This window comes from Chondrus crispus, genomic scaffold (assembly GCF_000350225.1).
Source record: "Chondrus crispus Stackhouse genomic scaffold, scaffold_244, whole genome shotgun sequence".
NCBI lineage: Eukaryota > Rhodophyta > Florideophyceae > Gigartinales > Gigartinaceae > Chondrus > Chondrus crispus.
Genome location: NW_005179121.1, coordinates 59,738 through 71,992, shown reverse-complemented (window position 1 = coordinate 71,992; position 12,255 = coordinate 59,738). Strand labels below are relative to the sequence as shown.

Here is a 12,255-nt window from a genome sequence, read left to right as displayed (position 1 = left end):
AAGCCATGAAACACGTGGTGTGTTATCTCATCAGCACGAAGGATCACGGTTTGCGTCTCAATGCTTCAGCATCTATCACGCTTAAAGGCTGGTCTGACGCAGACTGGGCCCGTGACCTAGACCGACGTCGCTCAAGGTCAGGCTTTGTTGTGACTGTGAACGACGCTCCGATCATATGGTCATCAAAACTGCAGGGAAGCGTGGCGCTCTCAACATGCGAAGCAGAGTTCATCGCCCTTGCTCAGTGTGCGAAGGAAGTTGTGTGGATACGGGAATTACTTCAAGAAATTGGGGTTATGCAGCACGATGTGCCTCCGACAGTCATCTTTCAGGACAATCTAGGCACGATTGCGTGGACTGGGGATGTGCAAGGACTCCGAAACGTGAAGCACATCGGAATTAAGTACAACTACCTAAAGGAACTAGTACAGAGCTCAAAAATGCAGGTACTATACACGCCCTCGTCTGAAAACCGCGCAGACTCGTTGACAAAAGCATTGGTTGGCTCTACATTTCATCAACATCGCGCGTGGTTACAAGTTGAAGCAAGCAATCCTCGAGGGGTCATGTCGCAGAAGGATCTCCAGCAATAGTACAAGGCTCACTTCTTCAACTCTATTGACAGCAAAGTTCTAGACCTCAACTCCTCTACTCCGGTTCTATGAAAGAACCACGTAACCAGTTAGCAGTCTACTGTGGTGACACGCATAGGAAATAACTTTCAGTATATTCGGACCCGTAGTCAATGGCCCGTATATATTATGCTACAGTACTGATCGCCTCAATTCAGCGGAATTGAGGCCGACTACCTCACATGAACTAGAACGCGATGCCACCGCAACTGCACATGAAGTGCAATATAAAACGGTCTTCGTGCGGAGACGCTAGCAAAAATAAAGACAACGAACAAAGTTTGAAAACGGTCCTATACACATGTACAACAGGCACGTGCTACAGTAGTTTGTCCTGGTTGATGACATAACGACGGCCAACGATGAATGGAACAAACGGCAAGGCCGAGTTTGCACAAATCTTCAGTGAATGCCCTCTGGAATAAGTTTACAGCTCAGGACATCTAGACTGTAAGGACTTTTATACAACAGTGGGCGACTCCGAAAAACATAAATTGTGTACACACAAATTTCCTTGTGTATGTGTGTCGTATTTTGTGCCTTGGCACGGAAATGCATGTGAACAAAAATTTGTGTAAGACACATTTAATGCCAATTCACCCTCAGTGAGGTGTCAGCACGCCGGCGGACGGATTGCGGTACCCCCTTCACGCCCTATCCTATGATACCCAAATGAGAAATCTCCTCCTTGTTTTGCTGTTGCAACGCGCAAAAAGGCAACGCACCATCACTTTTCGTCACCGCCTCAACACGGAAGGGCGAAGACGACGAGACAGGCGGATAACAAGGAGTGCATTGCAACACCCCTCTACATCTCCATTTGCCGTTTTGTTCGGTTCAGGATGTGACCAATCCCTTATCACATTTTGCGGGTTCGATCACGCTTCTTTTCGCTACCTCCTCCCCCTGTTTGAACCCCTTTATCTTCGCTTCACACCTTACAGCTCTGACGGATTTATTCGCGTCATCCCGCGACGGCGCACGCGAAGGGGAAGACCTCGGTCGCTATCGGCTGTCCACTGCTTAGCTCTGACACTTTGTTGGTACAGGACAAGGGGTTCTAGTATGGTCTTGTCAATGCTATTAGGCATAACTGCTTCTGTTTGCTCTATATTTTTACGATTCGGTCGCCGCTTGTTGAGGCGCGTCCTCAACTCTGATCATAAAGCTCGCATTAAAATGCCCACAGCGCAAGAGATTAGTGATTACAAAGAAGCCATTTCCGCAAAGTACTCTCTTCTTCAAGATGTGTATGCCATGGCGGATGGACTGAAGCTTTATCTACAAGAGAGCGGGAACGGTGTAATTCAGAACATGTTTTACAATGGGTGGCAACATGATCACTACGTCGGAAACGTACTTGTTTTTGTGCCTTCCGGCGTAGTGATCGCGGCAGCGTACAATGCTCCCGGGTGTCTCCATGACTCGGTTATTGCCGAATGGGGCAATGTATATCGAAAACTTGAGGAAAAATTTGAAAATCATGGTGCGACGTGCGTTGTAGATTCTGCGTTTAGTAAGGGAGACTACCCTTTTCTTATCAAATCTGCGCAAGATATGCCAATGAGCAGTGACCGAAATGTTCATCAAAAGGCGCAGCAAGCGACATCCGTCAGGCAAGCATCGGAGTGGGGAATGAGAGCCTTTCAAGGCTCTTTTCCGAGATTGAAAGATCGTTTTTGCTATGAGGAGCGAGGCGAGAGGAAGATCATACTCCATCTCGCCATTTTGCTCTTCAATTTGAGAACCCGGTTGGTTGGCATCAATCAGATACTCAATACCTACATGCCATATCTGGGCGTCGATGCGAACCATTTGCTGTTTCGAAACGTATGAGAGGCCACCACTCGCCTCTACACATTTCGCGAGCACTGAGCGGCACGCGAGCAGCGCGACTGGCTTGGCAGAGAGGTGGCCGGCGCGTTCGATGGTGGCCTGCACAGGGGAGTGACGGGCCAAGTGAGCGGGGTAGCGGTGGGTCACTTGGGGGTAGACATGCAGCGGGCCGGAGACAGGGAGCGGGGGTTTGATGTGGGAAGTATGCGGGGGCGTGCGCACAAGGACCCACAGGCCCTTGTACAGGGGCGGGGTGGTGTGCGGGGGGCGGTGTGTGCGGGAGAGGTGAGCTGTCAGGACGGCTCGCCCAGCATCGGGAGCGGGCGGAGGCTCGCGGTGGGGCGCGTGGGGCCGTATGTGACCAAGACGTGGGCAAGGGCGGGGGACAAAGCTGGGAGGGTAGCGGTCGGGGTGGACAGCGTGAGCGTGAAGAGGACGAAGCGGGTGGCGCCGATATTGCTCTCGGTCAGAGGGGTGGAAAGGTAGGTCGCCGCGTGAAGGGTTTGAGCGAGAGTAGAGAAATGGACATGTCAGGGCCATCCCCCGCGACACCACTCGATGTTTGCAGCAAAGGATAATGCCAAAGCTTGGGATGTTGATAGCAACCGGTGCTTCCATTTTAATTTCCAGGTTTTTTTTGCCTTCTCATTGTGTTCTTAGCATCTCCAGGTATCTCACCTTCTCACCTGCCTGTTAAAGGCAAGTCACTGTGTGATGTGAATATATATACACAGTAAAAACAGGAAGACAGACCAAACTCTATCAAGCGTTTAAGAAAACGACGAACAACTGGCGCATCGCCTTGGACTCGTGCCGCTGAAGATCGACCCGCGGCCTTTTGAGTATTGGGAAAAGGGTCTACCGGTGACAGTGGCGAATACTGTGAAGTTAAGCTGGCGGACAAAGTGTGAGCTTAACCCGTCTGCGCCGAGAGATGGTGAGGCCCCCCCTAACGTCTTGTACAAAAATTCCAGCGTGTTAAGCGGTTCAATTGAACATGTCCCGTTCGGAGGTCATGAACAAAGTAAGTTCATCGGCAATGAAGTACCAAGGCCTGTTCACGAGAATATTCTGCTATGTAAATTACAGCCTGGACAGGAAATCCATGTTGAAATGGATGTCACGAAAAACATCGGCAGGGAACACACGAAGTGGTCCCCTGTTGAGACAGCTGGTTACAGGATGCTTCCAGAAGTGAATTTGAAAACTCGCGTTGTTGGTGCAACTGCGAGAAGACTTGTGAACGTATGTCCGGCGAAGGTGTTTGATATTGATGACGACGTTGCGGTTGTGGCACGACCACGGGATTACCGCCTTGCCCCGTGTGAGCTGCTGCGTCCGACCCTATTTCCCTGTTCTCCGCTTTGCCGGGCCGATCCACCTGCGTTCCGATCTGGGCAAACAGCGCCGCTTCCATCGCCGCCTTGTTCTTGGCCTGTTTTCTTAGCCGCTTCTCTTCGCGCCTTTTCCGTCTCTCTTCCTTGGTCTCCTTGCGTTTCTGACTGGACTGGCTCGGAGTTTGTGCCGCCACATCTGTCTGAGACACTACATCCGCCTGAGTCAGCACGCCGACCTGACTTGCCTCCGCTTGACTCGCCTCCGCCTGGCTCGCCTGACTCGCCTCCGCCTGGCTCGCCTCTGCATGACTCGCCTCTGCTTGACTCGCCTCCGCTTGACTCGCCTCCGCTTGACTCGCCTCTGCTTGACTCGCCTCCGCGCTCGCCACCGCCGCCCCGTTCGCTTCGTCGTGCCTCAGCGCGACCTGCACTTGCTCGAACTTGACGCTCCGCGCCTCGACCTTGGGCGAAACTGTCTTACTGCGGTGCCGCTGGCTCGAGGTGTGCTTTTGTTTCTTCTTCCTGCCCGTTTTCGGGGATGGAGTGGAGACCGGCGGCAGGGCGGTTCCAAACGGGCTTTGCGAGAGTGCGTCGCCAAAGACGTTGGAGCTGAAGGGGTCGTCCTCTAAGATGGCGGAAGCTCTCGCGCGGGAGCCGGAAGAGCGTCTGCTAGCGGCGAAGACATCGACAGTCTTCGCGGGAGGTGTCTCGCCACTGGGCAGCAGGTCAGCGTTGGCGCTCGTAGGTTGGTTGTGGATGTCAAGCAAATCGTCGGCGGGAATGGAAAGTTGGGCATCTGGGTGCTGCACGCCGAGCGGCTCGTCGGGACGATGTGTTTCGCGGCGAATGTCGTCGTTGAGCGAAGCGTGAATCTGGAAAAACCCGGTGTGGGAAGGCTTGATGCCCTCTACTACAAAACGAATGTGGCGCCCTAGAGTGACGTGTTGATTAAATGGTGATGTCTCGTTTACACAGCGCCATCTCCTTACGAGGCCGTCCTCCCCAAAGTGATAGTCATATGCGTAAACGTGGCGCAGTGGTTCAAGAGGAAGCACGGCGTGAAACGCGTGCAAGACGGAAAGACCGACGTGATCAGGGCCTACGTGCTTGACGACGCCGACGAAGACGGTGCCGCGCGGAGGGGAGAAAACGAGCAGGCGCGCAGTGGCGACGATATGGGCATAAGGGGAGGCGCCGACGATGGAGGACGGTGGTGCGTGCTCGAGGACTCTCCGCGATGGTTCGGTTGCGTGGGAAGGGGCGGCCAGTTGCTTGTAAGTTGGGGCATGTTAGCGGCATGTTAGCAGCGAGAATGTTGTTGGCAGAGGAGGTTTGGGGGCGGCGCTCGGCCGTCCACACGTAGAGGGCTCCCAATTCATGTGGCAAGCATTGAAAATGGAGCAATGCTTGCCACATGACCTGGAGGGGGGGTGATGTTGCTTGATGTGGTCACAGCATGGGTTTTGGGGGGAGGTTGCGGGGAAGTGGGGGCGAAGGTGGGCAATGGAGCGGGGGATGAGCAAGTTGCACAAAAAGTGCGTGCCATGACCGAGGTGCTGGAGCGATCGTCCCACGAGGTGGCTCTCAGCCACGTGACACTGTATTCATTCAGCAAGGCGGATATTTTACGGGTCTCCTGGTTGCTGCGATTTTGTCAAGTGGCAAGCATTACAGATGAAGCAATACTTGCCACATGCCTTGGAATGGGGGATATGCTGCTTGATGTGGTCACAGCATGGGTTTTGAGAGGAGGTTGCCGGGAAGTGCGGGCGAAGGTGGGTAATGGGGCGAGGGATGAGCAAGTGGTGCAAATGGTGCGTACGATGATGGAGGAGCTGGAGTGGATGTCGCAAGAGGTGGTCGTCAGCCACATGACAATGTGCCCACTCAGCAAGGTGGATATCTTACGGGTCTCCTGATGGCTGCGATTTTGCCAGGTACATCATCAAGGCCTGCATAATCGCATCGCGATTTTTTCTGGACTCCTCCCTCTGTTTTTCAGCTTCATCTCGTTCGTCTTGTCTCCTTTTTCGTTCCTCCTCCCGTTCATAGGCTCTACTTCTTGCTTCTTCATCCCGCCTCTCTCGAGCCTCCTGCCGCTCCCGTTCTGCCCTTTCCCGCTCAGTAATCCGGAATTCGCGTTCCTCTATAAGGGAAGCTTGCATAATTGCCACCAAATCGTCATCTTGGGTGTGACTACCGTGGCGTGATCGTTTATGCACAATTGGAAAGGCAGGTGATATTGTAGATGGTGACGAAGACCTTACAGGAATACCGCCTTCAGCATCATCACCTTCGTCAGCATCTCTTGGACTGTTTGATTGGTTATTTTCTTCTACCCTCATATCTTCCGCAGATCCATTTCCATCCAAATCACTGCAGTCTCCATCTCCTAAATCTACCCTTGACGTCATATCTTGCCTAAGCTTCTTTGCACGCAGTACTGAAGCAGGGATTCTCGGGTCTCCTGTTGGGGCTTTTTTCCTGTAAAGAATCGCAAACTTGCGGCGCAGCGAGTCTGTAGTCCGATTCTTGTCTGGGTATCGTGTCTTGTGAATGCGGGTGACTGCATCCCACTCATCCCCTCCCACTGGCAAGTGTTCCTCTAGAATGTTTAAAAAGCTTTCCAGTTCTTGTTCTGTGAATGAAGCCCCACGCCCAGCACCATTTGATGCCCTTTTTCTTGCGGCATGAGTACGTTTCTGAACACCTCTAAGAACGCTTAAACGGCGCCGAGAAGCCTCCAGCGAGTAGCAAGCAGGTGAAGGGGGGGGATCTTGACAAGAAGAAAGCGGTGGACTGCGCGCGGGTAGAGAGACCGGCTGGATACTTTCATCGTCTGTCTCACGTGTTGACGGAGATGCATGGCCGTAGCCGTAAACATTACGGCCTTGGCGCACGGTAGGAGGGGTTGTTGCTGGGACGAAGGAGCCGCCGGCTTGGGGACAAATATCGGGTGCCGGCTCCTCGTCGGAGTCGGCAACATGAGCCATGTAGACGTTGGGCTGCGGGGTTGGACAGCGGCTGATACGACGGAGGGAAAGTGTGGAGGGAGGCCAGATCGAAATAGGAATGAGGTTGCCGAGGGGTGGGATGGGTTGATCGGACAGATCGCAGAGAAATATTTGAGCACATGGTATGATATAGGGTGGTATAGGTGGGTGCGGATGTGCGTTTGTGTCTGTGCACGAACAATTACATCGGGAGGGGAACGAAGAGCAAATCGGCGGTTTGTGTATGCACAAACACCTCCGACTCAATCAAAATCGGCGGATTTGCGCATACACAAAATGTGTTTTTATGTTTTTCGGAGTCGCCCAGTGTTCGCTGATAGATTTCTGATGACCAAACTTGTAGAGGCTTACCGTTGGTTTTAGATGATACGTAATTTTTATGGGGCACGGCCTGGTATGGTCATGTGTGTGCCTGTGTGCATGCTTTAACCGGAGACGAGGAGATGCAAACATACTGGTGCCTCAAGAGTCGAAGGGCATTCACGGTGGTGGGGCGAGAGGAGTGACAGTGGGCGTACGGATTCTCAAAAAGGTAGCACAATTTGTGGGCGCATTATTATACAGGGCATCCCGGGACATTCAAATATGAGTGCTGTGCAAACGCCATAGCCAAAAACGAGGAGGTGTGGGAAGTGGCTGTTACGATTGTTTAGCAGCGCGGGGCTCATGCTGAGCCGCCCTTTACATGACAAGAGCGTGAGTGTGGAGGAGGAGGCACAGGCCACCGTGATAGAGAGACGGGGGCATTGTCATGTTGAAGGCGGCGTAGAGGCGATATGCGGGGACTGGACTGTGGGTTGGTTGAGTGTGGCTTGGAGGGAAGGCCGGCCTCTTGACGACATCCAGCAAGGCGAGGCACCGGGATGCAACAGCGTACTGTCAAATGTACAGTATGGGCGGGGCGCAAGGTCCGCACCTGTCCGTGTTGGCGGGGGGGGGGGGGGGGGGGGGCGCTTGAGGAAGTTGCGACTGAAGGTACAGACTGTTGTTGGTCTTCAAAATAGACCAACAACAGTCCAAAAAACAGAATATTATTCTGTAAATGTAAGGTTGCTACGCGTGTGTTCAGCCGGTTCACTGCCATAAACATCAAATACAACCCTCTCTGCAATACATATGCCCCATGGGACGTGGTAGTGTGCTATACAGTATACTGTATACTACATCGAAGGGAATACAATTCAGAAATCATGAGACACATGTAAAGAATTTATGCTAGTGGGCCTACGGGCAAGGTCTGAAATGTCTTTCGCCTGCCTGCTGGTACATTTTCAAGGTACGGACTTGTACTGCACAGTATCCGTTGCGGACTTCATACAGTGTTTCTTCGTCTGATCTTGCGTTGTTGTAGTGATGCCCCACAGTAACTCAAAGACTGGTGACTTGCTCCGTCACTGCCATGTCCTCAAAATTCTCTATATACGCCTCATGAGTGTATGACTGTTGGCTGAAAGACACATGGCCCATCACTTGCTCATCTCAAGACTGCGTCATGCCTTTCTTTCCATTTGGAACTGCATCCTTTGGGACTTTATTCGTTAGAGGTGAATCGTGATTAAGCGTCCAGGGGGCTCTTCCAGGGGAGAACTCATGAGGTCTCCCGTCAATACTTATAGACTAAAAGTGGCCTTCGGGGAAACCCTTTGTAATTCGTCTTCCCTCACAGAACTCAATCAGCCTCCGCATCAAACTTGTTATATTTCGAAAAGCGGTTCATTCTCTTCGACTTTTTCCTACCTGCATGTGTCTTTCCTTTCAAGATGGACCATTACGAAATCAAGGAAGGCCATGATGATACCAAACTTGACTGGGCACCTGAACCTCGCAGAATAGTGGACTATCTGGTTGTCCTGCTGAATTTTCTGCTGTATATGGTCAAAACACGGAAACTCTCCAACTTTCGCTTTGCTAATATCACTCGAGATTGGGTCGCCAGCGTACAGCAATTTTCCAAGAAACAGTTTTGGAAAGTGTATGGTCGCGTTTCTGCACGATACAACTATCATCCCCAGCAACGATTCCACAATGCCATACGCAGATTTGATGCTAGTGAAGACCTCGCTGCACAAATGGCACAAACAGGGAACGCTGCGTTTTACTATAATGTTTGTGATCGTTCGGGTATCGCTAAAACCAACTATGCCGTTGACCTAACGAAAATAAGCGATCTCACCACCATCACAGCCTCAGCAGATTATCTCTTCCAGGAAGTGAGGGCCCGTAAGGGAGTTGAGTCAGCATGTGCCGCTCAAGGGTGTTTCATGAGAGGGTTCAGCCGACCCATCAAGGTGTTTGATCCCAGCGATTGGAACAGCTTCCGTACCGAGATTAGAGCTTACCAACGAGTCAATGATGACCTAATTGGAAAGAAGGAAGACGATGCGTTGTTGGTCGCGTTGTCTTATAAAGGAAAAGACGAAAACATTAACAGACGCATGAGGATCCTTAAACCAGACGGGTCTCCTGATGAAGAGTCAGGTGTACTGATGCAAGGAAAAGTGCAGAGGGACTCAGACTTCGTGGATGACTTCCGATGGAGTCAGGTCGTGAGATCTTGTATTGCTATGGCAAGAACACAAGGAAAGAGCCACGTCCGCATATGGATCGACCGGCTTGTAATGATGGATGTCGAAAAAGAAGAGATAAGTCGATTGTATGGCCTGTCGCCATGGGAGGAATTTGGACTTCTGCCATATGCACTTTTTCCTGTTATTCGTGTATTCAGCGGCAGGGAAGTGTATTATGGAACAGATTTCTGGAGAAAGTTGGAGACAGTTCTCGGAGTGGCTGGCAGAGGCCTTGTTGTAGACGATTACATGCTTCGAAAGTATGACAGAACAATTTTCTATAGCCCCTCTGTGTATGAAAGGCTTGCGGATGGGTTAAGTTGTATTGGGGGCAAGGGACTATATGTGAGGTCAACGACTCTTGCTTTGGCGACAGCCATTCTGACGGACGGAGTGAGCGTGCGAAAGTCGAATGAAGACATGAGAACAAAAGCTAGTGCCAGTGCCTGGAAAGCTTGGGCGCTGCGCACGATTGCTGAGGGGGCGTACAGCAAGGCCCATCCGTCGATGATGGCAGGACAAGAAGCATTCACGATAGGAATGGAAAGCTTTCAGACGATTGCGTTCTGGGAATCAATAGTATCTCGGAGCAAGGCGTTGGTGGGACAGAGCTATTTGGATATGTCCATTCAAAGATCTATGGAATGGAGGAGTAGCTCGCAATGGGACGGTGTGATTGAATGGACCGGGATGGTGGGAAGCAGTTGCTGGATACAAGATCGAGAAGAGATTGTTGAATTTTTGACAAGACAAAGTGAGATACGACTGTATGTGACACCGAGCGGGCATGTGGCTTCGACTGTTGAGCTGACTAGCCCTGTCAATTCTCATAAGAGAATGTTGGTAGTTGATTTATCACGCTTTTCGACGGCAACCGACGGGTATGTCACAGCCGTTGCTGAAGCGACAGGTCTTTGGGGTAAGAGTGTGACACCATGGTATCTGGTAGACAGGGTCAACCCCGATAACGACCAGAAAGGAGAAATTTCAGAGGAAAAGCTCATTTTCACGTATGAAGCTATGAAGAGAGAGCATGTCGTCCGTATATTTTTGCGGTGGGTAACACCGCTGGTAATCTTTCTCGTATTGATCTTGAACTTGCCAGGCGATTTCCGTGTGTTCCTCGCAGTCCTCGTGGCCTTCATGGCGCTTGCGATAATGTGTTACTATTTCTTTCCTTCATGGCCTTGGGTAGACAAACATGACGTCGGGGAAGCTCTATTCGACAATCTACGTCTGCATTGCTTGTTCCGTTCAGGGATCAAGAAGCATTTCCGGTTTTTGAACACCGTTCCGTACAATCAGGTCAAGTGGAACTAGTGCACGAACGGGGCATTGAGCTTAGCAAAGGCATGCTTTGTCATCAGCAGCAGGGGGTAAAATAGCCGTACGGTTTGTCAGGTTGTAATTCTCCGTAAGAAGTAAACAACGATGGTTCTGAAAAGATTGAAGTCGAGTTATCGCTGAGTCTTTCTTTGTGCTGAAAGGTGAAAATTGAGACAGCGACGCGCCTGCCTTCTGTTTAGATTCGTTGGCGTAAAAAGGACGTGAGAAAATCAGTCTTCAGTATCTTTTTACTTGCTCAATGTTGAAGTGCGACCCCAACTTCCTGGTCAGTGAGACTGGTTTAGTGTACACAGTATCACTGGGGGTCAGCAAGGTCTGAATCAATGTACAATGCCAGTGGGCATGCCCATCATCGGTCCTGTCCAAATGCACATAGTAATGTGGCAATGTATTTAGGATAGACAAATGATAGGGAATGCATTTCACCTGCCTGGAAGAGTAGCTTCCGGAAGCTGTACTTATGCAGCTGGTCTGGACCTAATACGAGAGTCTAGGTACCCAATACGCAAGGAGTAAACGGGAGCCGGCCTCAACCATAATTTGCGCCCAACAGGTTATAGGGCCCGGCACTACGAAGGCCAACCCAAAAGCGCTGCTATCGCCATGGAGAGCGATGACGCAGGCAATCCAAGGGTCAAGATCGAGAAACTGAACGCGACGAACTACTTTGGATGGTCGAAGACTTTGGAGTTCGTGTTACGCGGCAGAGGCCTCTGGCAAATCGTGTGTGGCAAGGAGAACGCACAAACCACAACAGACGCCATCAAGTACGACTTGAGGCGCGAGAAAGCGCTGTCTTGTTTAGTGCTCGCCGTTGGAGATTCAATCCAGCCCACCGTTTGGGAACTGGATGACCCGGTTGAAGTATGGAAAACCCTTCAAGAGATGTTCAAGACAGTTTCTGAGGCATCGATTGACGCGTACTTATCCAAGTACCAATCACTCCATATGAAGCCGGGGGAGAAGCTGATGGACTACGTCAGCAGGCTATCTGAAGCTCAGAGTAAGCTACTATCGGTTGGCCACCAGGTTTCCGAGAAGGAAAAGCTTCGTGCCCTTCTACGGGGACTCTCTCTTGACTATCAGGTCACCAAGGAAGTGATTTTAGTCACGGGAACGTCCCGTAAGGAGGCAATACCAAAGCTGATGCTTCGGCAGATAATAATGGAAGGAGATGGTGATGATGGCAAAAGCGACATACCTACCACCGCACTGACTACTACTCGCAGTACGACGTCGAAACGGAATCTCCGATGCCATCAGTGTAATAAGAAGGGGCATTTTAAGCATGAGTGCTACAAAAATCCCAATAGTCCTAACTACAAAGGACAGAATGGAAACTCGGGAAACCGAAGGTCAGGGAATAATTGGAGAGGAAATAATCAACCCGAAGCTGGAGACCGGGGCGCGTCGTCGTCCGGCAAGAACCAGAATGCAGGCACAGGGTACGTTACCTTCGTGGCGAAGAACTTGGAGTCGAGCTCCGAGGTGTCACTGAACACTAAAACTGACAACCTTAAGG

General features: G+C 51.2%; 2 protein-coding genes; one reads left to right on the top strand and one right to left on the bottom strand.

Moving 5' to 3' along the window:
• Positions 1 to 1,152: 1,152 nt before the first annotated feature.
• CHC_T00004720001 (hypothetical protein) lies at positions 1,153 to 1,223 on the top strand. XM_005716072.1 is given in 2 exon segments: positions 1,153 to 1,194; positions 1,195 to 1,223. The coding sequence occupies 1 exon segment, from the start codon at positions 1,153 to 1,155 to the stop codon at positions 1,192 to 1,194; it is 42 nt and encodes a 13-aa protein (XP_005716129.1). The 3' UTR covers positions 1,195 to 1,223.
• Positions 1,224 to 3,238: 2,015 nt separating this feature from the next.
• CHC_T00004719001 (hypothetical protein) lies at positions 3,239 to 4,988 on the bottom strand. The gene is made up of 3 exons (XM_005716071.1): positions 4,909 to 4,988; positions 3,615 to 4,786; positions 3,239 to 3,417 (listed from the first exon to the last, which is right to left on the bottom strand). The coding sequence occupies exons 1-3, from the start codon at positions 4,986 to 4,988 to the stop codon at positions 3,239 to 3,241; spliced, it is 1,431 nt and encodes a 476-aa protein (XP_005716128.1).
• Positions 4,989 to 12,255: the final 7,267 nt, after the last annotated feature.

Excerpts from the sequence above, each read along its gene's own strand:
- CHC_T00004719001 (XM_005716071.1), bottom strand. The coding sequence starts at position 4,988 with ATGCCCATATCGTCGCCACTGCGCGCCTGCTCGTTTTCTCCCCTCCGC. Across the intron at positions 4,787-4,908 it reads TCGTCGGCGTCGTCAAGCAC|ATGGCGCTGTGTAAACGAGA; the intron begins GTAGGCCCTGAT and ends CCTCGTAAGGAG. Across the intron at positions 3,418-3,614 it reads TCAACAGGGGACCACTTCGT|GGGGGGCCTCACCATCTCTC; the intron begins GTGTTCCCTGCC and ends ACAAGACGTTAG.